This window comes from Sceloporus undulatus, chromosome 10 (assembly GCF_019175285.1).
Source record: "Sceloporus undulatus isolate JIND9_A2432 ecotype Alabama chromosome 10, SceUnd_v1.1, whole genome shotgun sequence".
Lineage (NCBI taxonomy): Eukaryota > Metazoa > Chordata > Lepidosauria > Squamata > Phrynosomatidae > Sceloporus > Sceloporus undulatus.
In genome coordinates this window covers 13,566,332-13,587,794 of record NC_056531.1, presented here as the reverse complement: position 1 = coordinate 13,587,794, position 21,463 = coordinate 13,566,332, and the positions used below count along the sequence as shown (strand labels likewise).

General features: G+C 44.9%; 1 protein-coding gene across 6 annotated transcripts in view; it reads right to left on the bottom strand.

The window, feature by feature from the left end:
- Positions 1 to 21,463, bottom strand: part of SH2B3 (SH2B adaptor protein 3) — a 51,745-nt gene that overhangs the window by 21,113 nt on the left and 9,169 nt on the right. For all 6 annotated transcript variants that reach the window (XM_042441326.1, XM_042441328.1, XM_042441323.1 and 3 more), the window contains exon 2: positions 18,962 to 19,744. In XM_042441326.1, the coding sequence (XP_042297260.1) occupies positions 18,962 to 19,717 (756 nt within the window). In that variant the 5' untranslated portion in view covers positions 19,718 to 19,744. The remainder of the gene's footprint in view (positions 1 to 18,961; positions 19,745 to 21,463) is intronic.

Genomic DNA, 21,463 nt, shown 5'->3' with positions numbered 1-21,463 from the left:
GAAGGCAGATGCCTTGCCTTTTTTGTAAAGCACTCAGGACGCATATCTACAAGTCCCTATACAAGCTTTCCCCAACCTGGCAGCCTTCAGAAATTTTGGAACTGAGCTCCCATACTGTGGCCAGCATGGTCAATGATCCACAAAGCTGGGAACTGTAGTTCCAAGTATTTGGATGAGAGTGGGTTGCGGTACCAGACCTTAGCCTCAAGTATGTTCTGCATGCTAGATGCAGGGAATCCAAATTGTGTGAGTTAAGATCTTTGTGCTCGCCCCAGACCTCACTTCAGAATGGATCCAAACTTCCTTATAGACCCAACCCATACAAATGAAAACCACCCAGGGTCAGGCAGGTTTCCCAGCAGACAATGGATCACGAATTAAATAGATACACTGAGGCCTTGCCATTCAACAACAGAACAATACACAGATTAACGTGTAATATCGCTTCCTCTCAACCAATAGTTATATATACCCCACTCTCTTCCATGCCAGCATTCTCTGAAGATGCCAGCCACAGATGCTGGCGAAACGTCAGGAATAAACTCTTCCACATAGCCTGAAAAACACAAAAAAAACTATGGATTCCGGCCACGAAAGCCTTCGACTTCACATTCCTTATAGACCCAGGCACATGGGGGCAATGAGAGGGATGAAATGGTACAGTTGAACACATTTTCACATGCCCCCAGTGCCTGATCTTCTTAGCACACCGTATCACTAAAGGAGTGTAGGGGGAGGAGTGGTGGCCAGTCCAGCCATATTATTATCAAATCATTATTGATTCCTTTATAGCCCACCCTTTCCTCCTAAGGTGGGATCAAATTTCAAAAAATTAAAGAAATACAGATCAAAACACACAGAAAGACATCATGCATTAAAATGCAATTGAACAGTCTACAGAATTGAAATCATTTTGAAGTCCGTTAAAAAGGCGAACACAAAAATCAGCCAAACATCACACTACTCCAAGCCTATGAGTCAATCTCCCAAAGCCTGTCAGAAAAGGAAAAAATGCACCTCCTAGCCGAAGGTGGGGTGGGGAGCTGTCCTAGCCTCCCTGGGGAGGGAAGGGATTGCCGAGATCAAACGGGAGACTCAGCAGCGCAGGGGCCTGGAGAAGGGTCTTTGTACTAACCAGAACCCCAGCAAGATCTGAATTTAGAGTCTTGTCTGGGAGTTAGGCATTTTGGCCATCTAGCTGTGTCACTGTCACCCAGCTGTTGGTCCACCTGTCCATAACCTGTGCTACTTATAATGCACTAAGTTAAACCATGCTTATCAAGAATGAATCACGGCCTGCCAGAGGCATCTGCTCCGCAGCCAGTTGGAAACTAGGAGGAGGAGGAGGACGGTGTCACGTCAAACACCTGGCAGGCTATAATCCAACTACCCCACCAGCCCAGTTTGGGAGGCTGGTTGCCTAAGTGAAGAGGAGACAATTTGGGGTGGGAGCATCTTGTGAAAGGGCACGAGTGCATAGATGAGCCATGGCCTGTGCCCACTTAAAATGGGTACAAAGACTTAGCTGATCAACCAAAGTCACACACAGATTTAGCTGATAAACAAGGAAGAGGCAGTTTTATTTATTGGAGCCCCATGTGAGAGGAAAACTAGCTGATCCCTGGAAAGCTACTTTGAGCTTTCATGTTCCTGTAACAGACTGTGAGGAATAAAATATTAACAATATCCTTTCCTTCTGAGAAGGAATGCCACCTCTTTTTTATTTAATTACAACTCTTTCTTTCAGTTCCCCTTATATGAGAAACCAGAACCTATATAGAGCTTCGGCAAGATGCAAACTTTGAAGTATGCTAGCACGGTGGCAAGATTCATCAACTAAATATTGTTCATGTTGTTTGACAGCCCCAAGTATAAGGAAACCCTGCTAGGTCAGATGTTGGATGGGATCCGATGCTCTGGCTGGGACTGAATGTCAAAAGCAGAGCTGGTTTCATTATGACAAAAGCGCAAAACCCCAAGCATACACTTCCACAAAACACCACATGCTTCCACAGTATGCAGCTTTCATTTCCTCTGCTCCACAAGCAAAGTGGGTCAGCATTTGGCTGAAATGACACCCAATGGTTCTTCAGGTGCCCCAGAGCCAGGTCTGATCACCACCTTGGCCTCTAGCCTCCAAAACTCCTCTGCAACCTTCCCAAAGTCACAATTCAACCAGTGGGGCTGGTTTGGGCAGCACAACTTCAGCTTTTCCTCACTGTGAACTGCCTTATACCAATTATGTTGAGACTATCTGACCATTTTGATGTCCTTCCCAAGGGCCATTAAGAATTCATTTCTTTACCTGGGTCAGGCTACCGACTGAGCAGAGCGTGGACAAGTTATTATTTGAGACTACAACTGGCCATTCTGTTTGGAGGAGTCTTGGAACTGTAGCCCCAAATAGTAACTTTCCCAAGCTCTGTCCAACTGTGCCCTTAGACTCATCCCGATCTTGGATAAATAGGTGCTCAGCAAATCACAGTTGTGGGCTTTTAACGGCAGAGCAGCTGAGACGGCTGGTTCTTGCCACCCAGAAGAGGAGCCCTGTATGCTAAAGGTCCTGGTTTCAAATCCTTGGCACCTGCAATTAGAAGGAGCAGGTGGCAGGCAATGGGAAAAGCCTCCCTTGGCCCAAGGCCTCAGAAAGCTGGAACAGTGAAATAATCTGACTTGAATGAAGGTACCTTCCCACATTTCAGATAGACTGCTCCTGTTGAGCAGATTTCCTGCCTGCCAGTGTCCAAAAAGCTGAAGCTAGCTAAAGTAATCTCTGGATTTTCTTCCCTCCACCAGTAGCATTCAATGGCTGGTTGTACTTTACTGTGATGGGCCTGCCCACTACCATCCACTCTGACTGGCAGCAGTTTGCCAAGATCTCCAGCAGAGAAGAATCCTTCCCATCACCTTGGCGTCTTAGCTGAACCTGGCACCCCCTGCATGTCAAGCAAGTACATGACTATAGAGGCACAGTCGCTAGTGCTGGTCTTGGGACACCCAGTAGACCTTGTGGCCAGAAATACAGAAGGGAACTCTTATCAGACAGTTCTTAGAAGTCCCATGCTGAGGGCGCTTGCGTCAAAACAAGATCAAGAGGAAATCAGAAACAACGTGCTAGTCATCAAAGACATCTGGAACAAATCCTGGGAACTGGGAGTGGGAGGGGGGGTGAGACTTTGTTTTTAAGCAGAACTGGAATTCAATTATGCTTTCTCCAATGACTATGCTAAAGCACCATCCTGAATTTCCCAATAAAGTCGGACAATTATGATACTTTGGACTTCATTTGGAAGGGAAATGTACAAATACTGAATGACATTACAACCTGGAACTGGTGTGATGGTTTCAGCATATGACCCAAAGTCTTTCTTCCACAGTGTTAATTCAACATCTATAAATCCAATTCTGCCCACTATTATTGTTACAATCATCATCTAATGGCAGACAGGCCACTATCATCCTGCTTCCTTATCCTTCTATTTTGTCACATTCTGGTGTGACCAAGAAACTGAATCTGGAACATCGGTAAAAAGGAGGGGCGTTGTAGATTAGTGGGTAGGACACATGCTGTAAGTTCAAACCCTGGCATCTCCAGTAGAAGAAAAAGATTTTTGGTTGGGAAGCTCCTTTGCATTGGAGAAGACAACCAACAATACATCAGCCTTCCCCAAGCTGGTGCCTTTCAGATGTGTTGGTTTATAACCCACAAAGCCAAGTGTTCGAGTGATCGAGTGAGCTGGAGTTGAAAAGGCTCCGAATTACAAATCCAAGGATTATGTAAGACTGAATTGTGGCAGTTAAAGTGCTGTCAAACTGCTTTAATTCTGCGGTGTGGATACCTCTAGTAATCAGCATCTAACAAATAGAACCACTCTCACTGCATGAAAGCCTAGACAGAAAAGTTCAACTCCTCTTTATACAATCGCATCAGATTTTGTTGATTTTAATATGTATATGTGAAAAACACTGAAATTCATAACAAGAACAACCAGGAGATAAAACCTTTGCCATCTGAACCCGAATGCATGGCCCTCTACAGCAGACAGTGTTGCCCTACATCTCCAAACTCACTGTTAGGTTGCAGTGTGTTCTCTCTGGAGCAGAGAAGAGGAACAAGTTCCAAGAAATAGCAGAACAACCTCAAACCTGCTCAAAACTGAGATCACCCAGGAGGGGGGGGGGGCAGAAAGGCCAGGCCACGAATAAAAGAGAATGAAAAGGTTGCGTTAAAAGGAAAAAGAAAAGAGGAAATGATGCATCCTCTTGATAAGGCAGCTAAGAAAGTCCGGGCTTCTTAGAAGCAGCTCACAAGCCGCAACATGCATACGCTTAAGCCTGGCCTGGGCCTCCAATGTGCAGCTATTCAGAGCAGACTGAGTGGGAACCCGACTCAGAAAGTTCTTTTCTCCTTGCCAGTAAAACTAGCCCACTCAGTGCAGCCGCTAACTCCACACCAACACTGCAACCACCAGAAGCATCTTGGAAAACAGACTGCTTCAGAGAAGGCCTTCAAGGATGCTGGGAGCCGTAGTCCAAAACCGTAACGGTGCCAAGCTCTGAGCACAGGCCAGTCATCTCTCGTAAGATTCATCAGCAGGAGATACAACACAGACGAGAGAGAAAAACATTTCTTTACCCAGCTCAGAATTAACACGTGCCACTCTCTCTGCTACAAGCTGTGACAGCATTGGCCATCATTACAGAGGCCTTTAAAAGAGGACTGGAGAAATTCATGTGTTGCCCTTGCCCAGAGTATAGAGAGTAACAGTCACTGAAATGGTAGCTGGCACAGGCATGGGCAAAACTCTCCGTATGTTTTGGGACTACAACTCCCACTGTCCCTGAGTTGTTGTTGTTGTTATTATTATTATTATTATATTATTATTATTATTATTATTATTATTATTATTATTATTATTATTATTATTATTAAGCTTTATTTATATAGCGCTGTAAATTTACACAGCACTGTACATACGATCTTTTAATTAGACGGTTCCCTGCCCTCAGGCTTACAATCTAAGACACAACATAAAAGGAGAAGGGAATGGTTGTGAGGAAGAGGATCAGGTCCTGGAGTTCATCTCTCCCTCTGAGGCCTGGACCAAGGCAGATGGACAGATGAAGGGCTCTGTTTCTTAAGGATAGGCCCAGTGGCATTGGGGAAGCCTGATGGCATTGGCCCACCCTCTCTTCCCCTCAGAGGCCAGGATGGAGCCAGATGCCGTCTGGGAAGGGCTCAGTTCCTTTGGGGAGGCCAGGTGGGATGGGCCTGAGTACTCACCATCCTGCTGGGGCTGATAGGACTGGCAGTCCAAAATAAACCAGAAATGACAGGATAGCTTAGACTGGGGAAATGAAAGTTGAAATCTCCACTCAACCATGGAGCAACTTCAAGCCAGTCTCCCTCACTGTACCTAAGCTACTGTATTTCCAATGGTCGCTTCAAAGATCCAGTCAGATCACCCTGAGGATTTTATTCCAGTCCCATGGTCACAGCTCTCTCTGGAAGACGTTCACTTCCAGACATCATTTTAAAGCAGGGGGCAGGATGCCAACCAAGGTACAGTACTACCATTCAGACCAAACTTTAGCAGATTTATGTGTTCCTCTTATCTCACCAACCTGCAGCTTCAATATACCTGTGTAGGTAGACCACAAATACATCCCATCAAGAGTATGAGAAGTGCAAAGCATTTTCGTCTAGTCGTGTTGGTGGCGGTGCCAAGTCATTTCTGACTTAGGCAAACCATAAGGCAATACCATCATGGGGGTTTCTTGACAGAATTTGTTCAGAGGGGGCTTGCCACTGACTTCCTCTGAGGCTAAGAGAGCGTGACCTGCTCAAAGTCACCCGAGTTTCCATGCCCAGACCACTTTAGCTAAGCTTTAAATTATAGTGTAGGCTGCTTTGAGTCCCATATTGGAAGAAAAGCAGAATGCAAACTGAATAAATAGATGAGTAAATTAGCTTATCAGCCATTTACCAACAAACCAGCACTTATTTTGACATGTTTTTAATTATACTAGCAATGTTGTCAGCAATGTAGCTTAACAGCTATAGATCTACATGACTTTCCATAAGGTGCCATGGCCCCAATTTGCAAGAGAGGGGCAGGAAAAGTCAGAGGAAAGAGTGAATCACTTGTTTTAAATCCAAAAACATAAGGACAAATTTCTTTAAGCAGGGGTACTTTAATCTGGGGAAGGAGAGAGACACACTGCCTGGTAGCCTTGCCATATATATACCACAATTTCATAGAACTGCAGAAGTACAGAATGGTCAGGTACAGAATCCAGCATCCTTAGATGCCAATTTAAAAACTAAGGATGCATCTAGTCCTCATTGATGCCATTTTCAATTTCAGAAGGCAGACAGAGAGCCAAAGAAATAGTTTCAGAGGTCAGCTTATCTGGGTGTGATTTTGAAGCCCCAAATTAACCTAACTCTCTCACACAGTGTCAGAGACATTTTGGGAAGGAGACAGGAGGCACTCAGTAAAAGCACACAGCAGCAGATGGAGAGGTTGCACGACTCGGCAACCGCGCACCAGAGAAACACAACCCTAACTTGCCAACCCCCCCTTGGACCAAGCACAAGAGGTCTGTGGTTGCCAGCGGATGTGAGATTGCAAGGTCACATCAAGGACACAGCTGCCAGCCTTCCCTTTCGAAGACTTTGCTGCTAATTCCAACAACCAGGGAAAGAACCTCTTGCAAAATGAGAGAAACAAAAACTAAACAAAAACAGACAATATATCCAAGCCTTGGTATCAGAAGTCTTCAGTAGTAATAATTTTCTTCCCGGGCTTCCATTTCTTACAGTTTGAAATCGTCCCCCAAAAAAGGGCTTTTCCTTTGGCAAGCATTCACAAACTGATTTTTAACACAGGTGCTGTTTTAATAGAATACACCTGCTGAACTGCAGTTTAACAATATCACTTATTGGGGTTTTCCCAGCAGAATTTATCCAGAGGGTGTTTGCTTTTGCCTTCCTCTGAGCTGAGAGAGTGTGACTTGCCCACCCAGTGGGTTTCCATGGTTGAGCAAAGATTGGAACCCTGGTCCTAGTCCAACATTCAAACCCCTACCCCATGCTGGCTTTGAGGGGTACCTTTTTTTTAATCAGGCTGTCAGATACCTTGTATTTAAAATGAATAATACATTCTGATTGCTAACAAGAAAACTGATAACTCCTTACAGATAACTGTGACACTTGTATCTTATGACATCCAAGCTTTGCAGCTAGTTACAGAGTATAACTCTGCTCTCTCCATTCCCTTTTCCCTCAGCAACAGAGCTTAGGCGTCACAGGATGCAAGTGCTGAAGCTGAGAGAGTGTGATTTGCCTAAGGTCACCCAGTGGCTTTCCATGATTTAGCAAGATGTTGAAATTAAACATCTAGGTCTCAGGTTCACTCCATCAGGCTGCAACTGCCATTATTTTCTGGTCCCCAAAACTACCAGACCAGAGCTTCGAGACGTTCCTTTTTCAGATGACAATCCCCAGAATCTGGAAAGCGGGGAGTCACTAGAGCTCTCTGTCTGACAACTGTACATACTGCTCCCAAAATGGCAAGTTGCAGAATTCCACAGAACGGAACCAGGAAAGTTAAAGTAGAACGATAACCCTAACTGTGTAGTGTGGAAGGGAGCTGGAAGAGGGAGCTTTCTTCACACTGCCTGAGAAGCTTTTTCTGTGGAAGAAGCAAAAAAATCCCAACAGGAATTCAAACTCAGGCACTAGATCTGTGCTGGGGAAGTAGGGGCTCTCTTGGATCAGGGCCCTGTGCCCTCCTTTCGCATAGAGTAAGCCTGGCCTGTGAGGAGGGGCTTGATCACAAAAACAGCCTTATTGAAATAGTAAACTGCTGTTTAGCAATACTGCAAGAGAAGTAAAGTGCTTTAGGGAGAGGACATCTCCCATGGGTGCCCTCAAAAAACATACCTTTCTCTTGAAGCCAAACATGCCAATGGAAAGTCATTTAAAATACCAATGGCAAGCCTTTGTGCATTGATAAGAAAAGAATGATGCTCAAGGGGCAGGGGAATCTGGTCTCTGTTTCACAGGCAGGCTATGAATATGCAATTATTTGGTTACTAAAAAGTCAAGGGGGAGGGAGGGAGAGGGTGGGGGAGAAGGAGCCAAAACCACATACTTTCATTTTGATCAAGGAAGAAACGGTTCTCTCTTTCAGCCAAGCCACGGATTTTCTCTCTCAAGTTCTTTTTTCAATGCAAACCTGTTTTCCCCGGGTGGTTTTGACCAAAAAAAAAAAAAAAAGGAAAAAAAAAGGGGGGAGGGAGAACCCATCAGCCCTAGGAGGAAGACTTAATGCAATACCAGTCACAAATGGAATTTGTTATGCTTTAAAGCCGTACATTAAAAAACCAAACTGCATTAGCCCAAGGGACTCATTGGCCCACAGCGGCTTTCTGGCCTGCTCCAACTGCCCCAGTACAGTATTCCATACCGGGGCTGGTTTCTCCCCAGGCACCTGATCCTTTTTCCCTCCAGCATGAAGGGTAATGGAGGGTTTGTCAGACTTTTTCCTTTTGCAGCTCAGTTACTGCTAGCTGCCACACATGTCCCATGTCTTGGCCACTCAATTCTTGGTTTGAAAGGCATCCTGGGGCACAGGTGGGAAAGGTGTGGACTGCAGCCAGCCTGTGTTCCCCAGGCCACACTTCTGTGGACCCCCTGAAATCCCTGCATTAAAAAAAAATACAGATATCAACATGGTTTTTTTAGGAGATGTTTGTCTGAAAAGTGTGCCAAAATCAGCACAAGGGTGTTAAAATGGCCAAGAGCAGGAGCAAACAAGTGAGATGCACAAGAAGCCTCTGGGTTGAAGAGCTCTTTTGCTCAAGCACTGCTTCTGGCTGGTCAAGCCAAGATTGCTCACTCATCCAGCACTGGCTCAGGCTTCCATTTTCCACCCTTGGTTAGAGGAACGAGTTGCCAATTGTGGATCTACCTTAGGGTTCTCAGCTTGGAAAGAAATGTTCCTTTATGGAAGAATTATTGCTGCCCACACTGGCTTGCAGGGCTCTGGAAAGTGCAATCCAACAAAATGACTTTTCTAAGCCATGCAGGGTCATGCTCCCGTTGAAGGTCAGGCGCCAACACTGCACTTGCCTCGCCACAACTGTGCTGACTGTCAACACTCCGAGACCAGCCTTGCCCCACGGCTGCAATGTGAAAGCTTGGGAGCATCCCAGTCATAGGCTTAGAGAGGTTCGGCCTGCATGCTAATGGACACACGGTCTCCAAGCTATGATCCATGAAGGAAGTCAGGTTTGCTGTGGAGGACAGACACACAGACACACAACAAGAAATTGTCCCCAGGTGGCCAGATCTACACATACAAGCCAGTATAGCCCATGGGTGAGTAAAAGCATTTGTGGAGCTATTTTTGGCTGCATCCACACTGGAGAAATAACCCAGTTTGCCCCTGCTTTAACTGCCCTGGCTCAAGGCTATGAAATTCTGGGAGTTGGAATTTGTTGTGGGCAGAGCAGAGCAGAGCTCCGTTCTGGGCCCCACAACAAACTCCAATTCCCAGAATTCCATAGCCCTTAGCCAGAAAGAGTTGAAGCGATGCCAAACCAGGTTATTTTTTCAGTGTGGATACAGCCTGTGCCTATTTTATTTGACAACAGGGACCTCCCAAAGCCCACCGTCCCATCCTCACCACCACCACCCCTTTCCTGTTTCTCTGCAGCCTTCTTCCCTTGATGCTTTCCACCCCAAAGCATGATTATAATTCAGCACGAGAACACAGGAAACAGACAGCGCACTCATGTGCTTCCCAGCCCAAGCGAACACGCAGATATGCAGCCGCTACGCAGGAAATTGAGAAGGAAGATCTCAAGAGAAGTTGTCCCCCGCACCCAGCCCCAAATCAGGCAGAAGAGGAAACGCGCTAAATTCGCCAGATGAAGAAAACTGCTGAGATGACAGAAACTCCGCAAGGGGGACAGGAAGAGGAAAAAGGGAAGGCGGGAGGGGAGAGTCCTAAAACAAGAGGTAAGGAGCCTTAGTACAGAGGCAAAGATTTGCAGCTTCCTTTCTGCTGACAGGTTCAAGGCTTTGCAAACTGGAGGAACTGGGCACATGCCCAACATGAAAGATAAGCAACCAGGACACAATCCAGTCCTCATATAAAGTGTGCTGTGCAATCCACAGCATAGCTCCCACTATGCTTACATGTGTACACACATTCACAGACATACTCTGTGCTTGCAGAGGTTTATTTTTGCATGACATCCTCCAGTATCCCCAGCCAGCATAGCTAATAGCCATGCTAGTGGGGAGATTTGGAAAGCAGTTGTCCCAAAAGGGTAATCTTTGCAAGCTCTCCATGATGCACTGCAGCCACTTTCCCGTCAATAAAATAAATAAATAAATAATAATAATAATAATAATAACATTTTTATTTATATCCCGCCCTTCCCAAGATCAGGGCGGCTTACAACGAGGTTAAAAACAATGGTGCCATAACAATATAAAAAATACAGCTACAGGCAGGCCATACAAACAATACAAAAAAAAACTATCAACAAAAACCAACAGGATTAAAACCCCTTAGCCCAACCTCTTGGCCACGGAAGAGGAGGGAGGCCCACAGGATTTTTAGTCGGGGAATGCCTGTTGGAACAGGAAGGTTTTTAAATAAATGTTAATCCCATCTCCCTCTGCCCATGTGAAGAGCCACAAGGGATTGGAGGGGGTTCACTGTCATAGGGATATGTGCACATAAGAGTGTTGCAACCTCTCCTGCTCAGTCCTACCTGCAAAGCAAGGAAACAAGAAAAGATGCCTGGAGAGCCAGGAGGAGGAGGCACAATTTGCAATACAAACATACAAACAAAATAAATTCTCAGGAATTTTTCCCTTTCTCTTCCACTGTATGGAAAATGAATGCAAAGGGAGAGGCTGCCCAGAAGAAACAATTTATTACAAATTTTGCTCTCCAATAAAGAAATCCCTCTGTGCCAAGATCAAATGAAAAGATTCCCCACTATACATACATATGAACACACATGCACACACTGCACTGCATCTATCTAAAACACACACACACACCTCACAAGACATTCTCTCTGAGAGAAAAACTTTTCAGGACAGGAGAAGCTCAGGAGAAAGACTTGGTCTAAGCAAGTGTTCAAGAGGCCCATAAACTAAGACTGGGGCTCCAGTTTTCTGAATGCAGTTTGGAAAAGTCACTTTTCTATATGACAGCTCTCAGAATTCCTGGACATTCTGAGAGGTGTCTCTCAGAAAAGTACTTTTCTAAGCTCTGGATCTAGAGGGCCAAACATGAACTTTCAATCCCATTCTGCCTGGCATGCTGCCCTTACTAAGCCTCTACACCAGCTGGCATCTTTAATTTTTTCCTCTACCGTCCTGAAAACATGGTAAAGCTATTCTGTAAAGAAAACAAGAACATTCCATAACTTCATGTTATTAAGGTAACTGTCAATAAATTACATAATCTTTAACTCTCATTTTTTAACCCAGCAGAGGACATTTCTGGTTTGAGTTTTTACAAAAACACAAACTCACACAGTGCTTACTTTTTATGTAACTTGGAAATCTATGCTGAAAAGGAGTAGGGGGAGTAGATCCCCCCCCCTTTTTTTTTTTTACTGTGGTTGTCTTTTTTTTAAAAAATCACACAAACTCATGGCAACAGATTTTCCAAAAGAAGAAAAATACAAAATTCATTCTTCAGCAGTTAATGTCAAGAAGTGTGGTTAGGCAGCTCTAATGTCGGTGCCAACCCCACTCCTCCCCAAACTTCCTTTTCCGGAAATGACCAAGGATGGAAAAAGGCTGTGGTTTAACAAATGACAAACAAAGCTTTTGACACATCTTGCCTTTCCTAGGCTGTTTCAAAACTTGGAAAGGAAAAGAAAAAAGCAACTTCTTAGGAAAACACACACGCGCTACAGTGCATGTAACCCCAGCGCACCCCTCCTCACCAGCCTTCGAAGAAAAGGAAAAAGAAACACCTCACTTCTTCAGCAATTATATATGCCAGGAAAACAAGAGCCTCACTAAAAAACTGAAAAAGACCAGAAATGACGGCATGGCAGAGTTTAACTAGGATGGTAGCTTATTCCCCCAAACCCCAATTATGCTTTAGTAACGTTACACATAAAGTATCAGGTAACAACTAGGATGAAATCTCTTTTTTTAAAGTAATGTTAACACGCTTGCTTTTAAGCAGGGTGGCCATCTCACCCTCCAGTTGCTGTTGAACTACAATGCCCAGCAGCCCTAGCTAGGATAGCCAATGGTGAGAGATGATGATAACTCTACCTCAGTTCCCAGGGAGGGCCATGTAGCCCCACTCCTTGTTTGGCTGAATTTTATGTCACATCTGGTTTAACTATAAACTACTCATTCCTGGTTAAAAGGAAAAGGGCATATTTAATTGCTTTTTTGCTTCACACACTCACACAGCAGAATCAAAACAACTTTTTACAAAACTAAGTCACTGTGCTTTAAAATGTCAGCTGTCCCAATGCTGCCATTTGAATCAACACAAGTTGAGCGCAGTATGCTTAACTATGCTAGCATGTTAGCAACTGCATAATTCTTTAAAAAACAGAAATACAGGTGACTGCCATTTCTCCCTTTTAAGCCCAAGATGTTCATAAAGAGGCAACAAGCCCATATTGCCAAAACTCTATGTTTTCCCATTAAACTCCTCTCCCACCCCACTGCAAATGTTAAAAGGCTGTCAGTTTGGTTAGTCAATATATGGAAGTGTAGAAATATTCCAATTGTGTACTCCTTTTTCCTTCTCCTTTCAAGATATACCACAAGAACAGCTTGTTTCCTCCATAAGCAATGTTAATGCTTTTATTCTCTTTTTCTTCCTGCATTTCTTTTAAAATACTGTATATACTGAGAAAAACTTTTTAGAAACCGGAAATGTGAAGAGTGCCTCCAAAGTGCCTTCCCCTCCCCAGAGGAAGCTGCACAACAAAGCAACTCCTTCAAGAGGGACCACCCCCCCCCCTACGCCCCATGAATGAAAGGCAGCCTTGCAAAAGAGCCCTCCACTCCATTCCCATAGGCACCAGCCACCCCTTCCAAAGCATGACTGGAGTCAGGCTGACAGCTGAGCCATGGCTCAGCCGGCATCTTGAAAGCAGAGCTCAGAACTGACACCTTCCAGAATCCTCCAGCACACTGCCACTGCCCATGCAAGTCAGGGGATTCTGGGAGCTGCCATCTCCCAAGTCTCTTTTCTGAACTGTGCTCTGAAGTCAGCTAAATGAGTGAGAGAAAGAGAGTGAGAAATTCAGAAGCAGGCTTGGGAAGAGGCTGCTGCTGGGGTTGGAAGGGGGGAGCGCCCAGCATTTTTAAGTGAGAAAGGAAACCAGCAGCTGGGTCACCCTCAGATGTCCCTCTGTCAACCAGGCTCTCTCTTTATCAAGGGTTTGTCAAGGGACAGCACAACTACAGGGAATTACTAGGCTTATAAGTGCAGGCCTTTACTGTTCCAACCAAATTAACACAGGCTCACACCCGGTATTGTCTTCCATGGCTGGCAGTGGCCCTCCAAGCCCTCACAAGGAAAAGAGTCTTTGTCACGACTCGCTCTGGTACTGGTGGGCATACCTGACAGTGATGGGCCCTGTGCCATGACAGGACCCCCCACTCATGCCTGCCTGGTGTTTACCTTCATTTTCCCAGTGCGGATTTAAAAAAAAAACTTTTTGGAACTACAATTCTCACAACCCCAGCCAACATAGAGAGTTGGAGAGAAACTGCAGTTCTACTTCAGAAGCGTTGCAAGCAAAAAAGGGTAACTTTTCATTTCCTGCATGGCAGGGAGTTGGACTGGAGGGCCCTTGCAGTCTCTTCCAACTCTATGATTCTAGCCTCTGAATTTGCTTGTTTCCTGATCCAGCATTCTGAGCACTGATGGACCCAGTCACCATCTTGATTTCCTACACTGTTCCTGATCTACCATGGTCCTGGGGCACTGTGGGAAATTCAGAGGCTGGGCCTGTGGCCACATAAGCCCACCAGCCACACTGACAGACAAGGAAACCCAAGGGACCTTCTGTCCTGAGTTGCCTGCCTCAAAACAGGAGCAGGGTCCAAACTTGCTCACCCAGTCCTTTTCCAACCAGAGAAGCTGTAGGTTGAACCTGTGCTTTTCTGTGTGAAGGCAGCTGCCAGGAAAATGGTTCCAGACGTCTTCAGTGAGTAAGCCAATCCATGTGCTTGGGGAAAACTGGAGGTGGGAAGAAAGGCATTCAAATCCTCCCACTCTATAACAGTAACATGCAGCAGGGGAAAGAAAAATAATTCCCTTTTGACCCCATATGAATAGGATATTGTGTGTATCCACCACCAATAGCACACAATGTTTAGCATGCCACAATAAAGGAGCAGAGAAAAACACTCTCCCATCCCTCGCTCTGCTCTAGCATCTGGTTGAAATAAACGACTACGGATGTTTCCATTGGAAGTAAGAATTTTCATGGGATTTTCAGCTTGGCTGTAAACGGGATTGCTCCAAGCTGGAACCTGGCAGAAGAGACAAGTGAGCTTGGAAGTGAAGGGGTGTGTGTGTGTGTGAGGGGGGAAATCGTTCCCGGAATTACTCATTCCGGTAATCTGGCCATCCATCACCTATGTCCATGAGATGCTCAGACGTTTATGGTACAATGTTCTATTCTTGATTTCAAAGCTGCCCATTTGGAGACCATGCAACTTTCTGCTTTGAAATCTGAGTTTTGGCCTCCGTTCCAAAGAATTTTTTCATCTTCCAGCATCGTATTATTGGTAGCATTCTGAGAACTGTACTTGCTAGACAAAAAAAGGAGAGAAAAAAGCAAGCACTTTGCAAAGCACAATAAAAGAAAACTTTTCTAGACTTCAGATGCAAGAGGAGGATTAAAAGCTCTCAAGATTAATGATGCCTTCCAAGCTCAATAAATAAATAAATAAATAAAAACTGAAAGTGTCTTACTGGTCCAAGAGTTTAAAAAACAACAGTTGGACTCTATGCCTTTAAAATGCCATAGAGATGTGCCAGCCTCTAAGTTCTCCTGAACTATCAGTGGTACTAAGTAGTCAGGTAAAGAATTCGGGAGGCCTCAAAATCTCACATAACACACACAACCGTCACAGCCTGGCTATGGAAATTGCTTCAGTGAGGTATCTGGTTGTCCCTCACACTCTTGCCTTTCAAGCACCCACTAAAAACAGATGTATTTGCACAAGCTTTCAGGGAAACAAGCAAGTGCTTTGACTTGTCTTCTGCTACTGTTTGTTGGTCTTCCTTTTACTGTATTTGAGCAGACATTTGTAATTTATTATTTTAGAAGTTTGTAATGTGTGATTCTAACTAGATTGTGAGCTGCTGTGTGAGGAAGGGCAAGGCAAAAACAACAACAGCAACAGTAGCAGCAGCCTGCTAATGTTTGTGTGCGATGGTTTTGACACTTGCTCCTTTTCCTATCATGGAATGTTGCCAGCTGGCATGTCTTATGCAATTGCTGTGGGGGATCTGGCATGAGATTAAGTGTGAAATCTCCAAGCAGCCTTGTGAAAACCATCAGAAAAACAAACACCCACCCACTTATCAACATCTTACAATGGCCAGGCTGACAGGGGTGATGGAAACTGGAATTCAACTCATTTGGGGGGCACCAGGTCGAGGAAATCTGTGCTAAATAGGAGTCTTATCCCTTCCCAGTATCCCTCCTGGCAGTTCTTTTAGACAAAGTCAAGAGTTTTTGGTGACAGGATGGATCTGTAGCTGTTGCTTGGATATTGCTTGTCTAAAAGAAACTGCCAGTCAACGCAGGTTCATGCCAGGTTACTTTTCAACCTCCCCAACATGAGACAAAATGTCATTAAGCCATCTTTATTTCATGCTGCAACTCGAGCCATGAGGTCCAATGCATTCAATGGAGCTGCTGCTCATGTGGCTGCCCTGGTTTCCTTGGAAAAGAAACCACCAGCATGCATGTTCAGCCCGTAAGAAATGCCTGCACCAGAGTGCCAATTCACAGGTTCACCTACCTAGCAGGTTTGGAAGACATACCCATGTGCCCGTCTGCCAAAAAAAGTGCACATTTACCCTCAAAGCTACCAACAGCTGAGCTACAAACCACCAGACTTGTAGTTTACTAAAGGTGGCAGGGTTTTTTCCTCCTCCTCCTCCTCCTCCTCGGGTGAGAAAAAAGAAACTGACCACCAAAAGAGCAACACTGCATTTGAAGAATATTAGGTTGACTTTTCTGGAAGACATTTCAATCTGACACAGCCCTGTGAAACTATATTTAGCTCACAAGAAGCGAGAGGAAGAAACGAGAGAACTAAGCCAATAGACAATTTTCTGGCAACTGTAGGAGAGTTTAAATTCAACCCCTGTTCTTTGCCTTCTATTAAACGGAGGTCTGTGTATGCTGGATGAATGGATTCCTGTTTAACATCCCCAGGGGACTTTGAAGACACAGAATGAAGTGTGTGTGTGTGTACGTGTGCGCATATGATGTGTGTGTTTGTTTCTCTTCTTAAAATACTCTTTTAACCACCAAATTCTCCTACCTAACTGGCCTTGTGTTGAAAAGCTAAACAACAACAACAACAACAATAATGTTGCAGTGCCTACTGGAAAGCAGGAAATGCCAAATCTCATACTGTTAAAAACCCTATAATGCATTTTTTTGCCTATTCAGATAAATGGAAGGAAGAACCAGCCTCTTTCACAGCTTTCTGGCTATTTCTTGGGACAAGATCCAGGATCTAGGGAAAGCAGTCAGCCAGAAACCAGGGAGAGTGTTTGGATGGCTCATCAGAAGGCACTAGCCTTAGGCCCTTGGCTCTTATGACCAAGGGGGGGGGGGTGAGTGTGTGGGCTTTTTTGTAGACACCAAGAGTCCTCTGGGCATCCCCTGGTTGCCAAGAAGAACTAGGAGCTGACCCAGGATCATAGAGGATTCTTTTCAACCAGGGCTGGTTCAACCAAAGAAGTAGCTGTGTGGAGACAGCCAACTTGCCACAGCTGCAGGCTGTCTCAGAATCTGTCAACGAGGCATACAGTCCTCACCAGCCCCTACTACGGACAGCATGGACCGAAACAGTGGGAATCCTGTGTCTGTCCACCCCACACCCTCCAGCTCTACAAGTTGGTCAAAGACTAGTGGCCAATGGCCATGGCATCTGTGGGTTTTGGGGAGTTGTAGCCCAAAATTGAACTTTTCTTCCCTATTCAGGAGCAGGGCTATAATTCAGGGAAGTACACGGTTCAAATCTCCAGCATCTCCAGTAACAATGATCTGGTCAGGAAAGCCTCTTTCACCTGAAACATTAATCGTCCAAAAAGGACAAACAATAACAGGAGCGAGGCAGCTTCCTATTCTATGTATCACTCTTCTGTTCCTCACTGAAGGATGGAAATCATTCTTCATAACAGCAGGCAGGGTGACTTTACAGGCTGCTCTGGAGTAACTGAGACCTGCTCAGCTGATACACAGTGCGCTCTCATTCCTCAATGCCCTACCACTTGAGTAGCTCCGCGTGTCTTGATAAGTCAGCTCTCTTACTGTATCAAATTTAAGTCCCTTTTCCCATTGCACCCTGAAAACATCTGCCTTAGGCCAGGCTTTTCCAACCAGATGTGTATGTAGTCCAACATATCTGGATGGCATGCAGTAATGGAAGGCTGCCCCAGGCACACTGTGTGACCATATTTCTGGGTCAGTACAGGTCAGCTTTACTATCAATCACAGTAACACTGTGGTCTCCAAGGCAGAAGACATTCAAAGCTAACTTCACTCCAGTCGAAGGTTCAACACCCATTTACTCATTAACCAGGTCCTCACTAGTCAAGGAAACATAAAATGATTTGCTGACTTGCAAAACAGAACAAAAAGCATGGAAAGTTATTTTTTTGGACCACAGCTCTCAGAATCTTCCAGGCAGCGGTACACATGCTGGCTGGGGGATTCTGGTAGATGCCGTTCAAAGGTAATTCTTACAAAGCTCTTATAAAGACCATTTCCACGATTCCTTTTCCTAGAAATACACCATGCTGACATAGCAAACTATTCTGAACAGTTAAAGCATGGAAAAGAATTTCTATATATCTATACCTGTATTAACACAGAGATACACACTATATACAGATACACATACAAACATATACACCACAAACTGTCAAATTCCATCAGAATATGAAAAATAGATGAACAAGCCAGAACATATGGTAATTCTAAGGCAGGCCAGTCCATTCTTGAAAAGGCCTAACTGAATCATACCAAGACTCTTCACAATTCTGATGAACCCAGATCTATCACTCCAACATTTTTTACACTACAAACGTCTCACTAACATTCAGCCTTGAATGGGTATGTCACAGTTTCCCAGGCAAAGAATCGTGTAAATTACAATTGGAAGGACGAGGATGGAAAGTATGTTTGACAAAGTATTGTGCCCTTCAGATGCATTGAGACTGCAACTCCCACAATCCCTCACCACTGGCTTTGCTAGCTAGGGTTGATAGGAGTTGCTGCCCAAAAGAATCGAGAGGGCCACAGTTGTCCATCCCTACTGTTTAACATCCCCAGTTCTTAAGAGTAGAGAAACTGCAGCCCCTTGGTGAAGAATATTAATCACTGCCCATGTTGGAAAAGATGCTAGGTCCGAATCCAAAACTGTGGTTCCCAAGTCTGTCCGCTGAATAGAGGATTTTGACATTTGAATACACTGCAGGCTGGGTATAAGAACAGGAACATAAAAATACCCAAGACCATTTTAGTAATATTGAAATTTGTCATTTCTGCCACCCCAGACAATGTGAAAAATGCACTGAAACTGTTCCCCAACTTCTCTATAGCCCCAAAGACATGGTTTGCCAGGCTGAGTAAAAAGAAACCCTTCAGAACCCCTGAGTGGCTTCCAACCCATTCATTCACTTACCTTGGGGGGATCAAACAATGCCAGGACATAATTCTCGCTGTCCGAAGGCCCTTCTTTCTGTAAAACTAGCCGGCATTTCTTCCAGCATGTCCCACTATCTACAGTGGCCTCTGTCACCATCCAGTATTTCAGATTACCCTCTTTCCGAACCTGAGATGACAGATGTCGCGAGAGGGCCCAGGGGAAGATCTTTCGAGCAAGGCCAGATTTCAAAACAGAGTCTGGCACTTCTCCATTGCCAGGGAAAGGTTCTGAGGATCTCCTGCAGAAAAAGTTCCGCCAACTCCTCCTCAGCCGGTCCAGGGAAAAATGCCTCCTCACAGCCACTGAGGAAGCAGTCCCTGTAAGTTCCTCAGAACTCCAAGCCTTGGGCAGCCCAGGTGGATGAGCCTCTGGCCTCCAGTCAGACTGTTCAGCCAATTCTACCTCAGTCTTGTTCCCAACCGTCCCTAGAAAGTTGTCGGAATGTTTTTGGCCAGTCTCCCTGTAGTCCCGCACCCTGCTAAATGGAAGAATGCGGTACTGGTTCATAGCAAAATTATCCTTCACCTCGTTGCAAAAATACTGCTGGAAGAGGTCAGCAAACTGGAGGGAGAAGTTGTCAGCAGCCAAGACTTCATGCTGAGGGTTCTCGTTGACAAAAAGGAGGTACTTTTGGGCCAGCTCTCGGGCCGTGCTGATGGCATGCTGCTCGCAGAACTCATTCCAGCCGCCGGCGTATATAGGATCACCTGGCGGGACAGTATGTCCATTCATTGCAGGAACTCGAAATATTTGGATGTACTGCAAAACACACAAAAAGTAGGATATGTGATATAAGGGATTTACAAGAAAGAGAAGGTTGAAAAGATTAACAAGCAGCAGAGAGAATTGGGTTAACCAACAAGAAAGCATGCGACCAAGGAGATAGCCAGTCAGGTAATACACAACCATAGCATAATATCAACATTCTATATAGTCAGGCTGGCAGATCTGGCTATAGTGTAGCATTACTGAAAGCAAGTGAGTTCTTTCAAGAATAAGGACAATGAATGTGAAATAATAATAGGCTAAACACTCCTAGACAACATGAATCCTGACAACAGTAATCAGTTCCCACTTTAGCCTTGAAACTTTGCACAAACCCTGCTAGGCAATTCCTCCATTTAACTGTGAAGCATACCAGGTGACCATCAGTTGCTATTTCGTCACGTAACTTGCCTCATAGGGCTATTCTGAGGACAGAGTAAAGAAGGAATATTCTGTACATCACCCTAAGCTCCGTGTCCATTCCCTGGCTAGCCACCCACTCCCATCCAATTTGGATCAAGAGTAAATTCTCTCAGGGGGTTCTGGGGTGGTGGAAGGCTAAAGGAGGCTCTCTTGTTGTCTGGAGCAATTTGTAAGATAGGGGTCATAAACTTTGGCCTTCCAGACTTTTGGGACATCAATTTTCCAAAGCTCTAGCCAGCACGACCAGTGGTCAGCTGTTTTGGAAAGTCAACACCAAAACTTTGGAAAGGCCAAAGGTTGAGAAGTAGGATGTGCACAAAAATGGAAGAATGGACCGAAGGTAAAGGCAAGGGATTTAATGGTTGGTTTTGCTTCACTGCATTACATCTGCCCAACAAAGAGACCAGCAGCTCCCCACGATCACCACCAACACAAAACTTGTTATTTTAGTTCCAGCACATCCCCCTGGGAGAGGAAGCATGGATGCTGCTCGCCCCAATCTGCAGCCCTTGTGTCTTTACTGTGCAAACAGAGTCAAGGACTTCCTTAGTAAAGTCCATGCTATTTAAAGACAGACTGGAAGGAAATCCTCTTTTAGCATGTTTGCCAAGAGAAGAAATTAAAGATTTTATAAATGTCAGCATTCTATCCAAAATCTATCCCCTTTTGATATCTTCATCAGAGATGAGCAAGGCCAGTAGGTGTATATATACACACACATATGCGTATGAAGAAATACAGGTATAAATACAGATACTGTATACACACTTTAAACCCACACATTCCTCACTAACCCACAGTTAGTTGTAAAACTGCCAAGATAGGTCTATAGTTATACTGTATGTCAATTTTTCTTCAAGGAGATGAGAGCGATGACCCTCTCCTTCCCATATTTTGCCTCACAATAGCTCTGCAAGGCAGGGGTAGGCCAAGAGATTGTGACTAGTGTGGCCATGTGTCCAATTGTCCAGAGGACTTTGTCTAGCTGTCAAGTTCAGGTCGGACTTCAAGATAAGGAATAGGGGGTCCTGAGAAGTTGCCCATGAACAGTTAGCAGCTCCTGGGCAGCAGGCACACCCATTGCCTAGTTATGGTCCCTTCCCACTAGGCTGAGATGTAGGCTAGGTCTGTTTTATTTATGCACATTACTTCTAAATCTGTGTCCATAGACATCCATTAGTACATACATATTCTGTACAAATTTGTCATCTCTTTCATCCTCTTTTGGGGCTGGAACGTTTCTCCTGTTTTCAGTGATGCATTAAGAGGCCCCTAATGAGGCAACTGGCT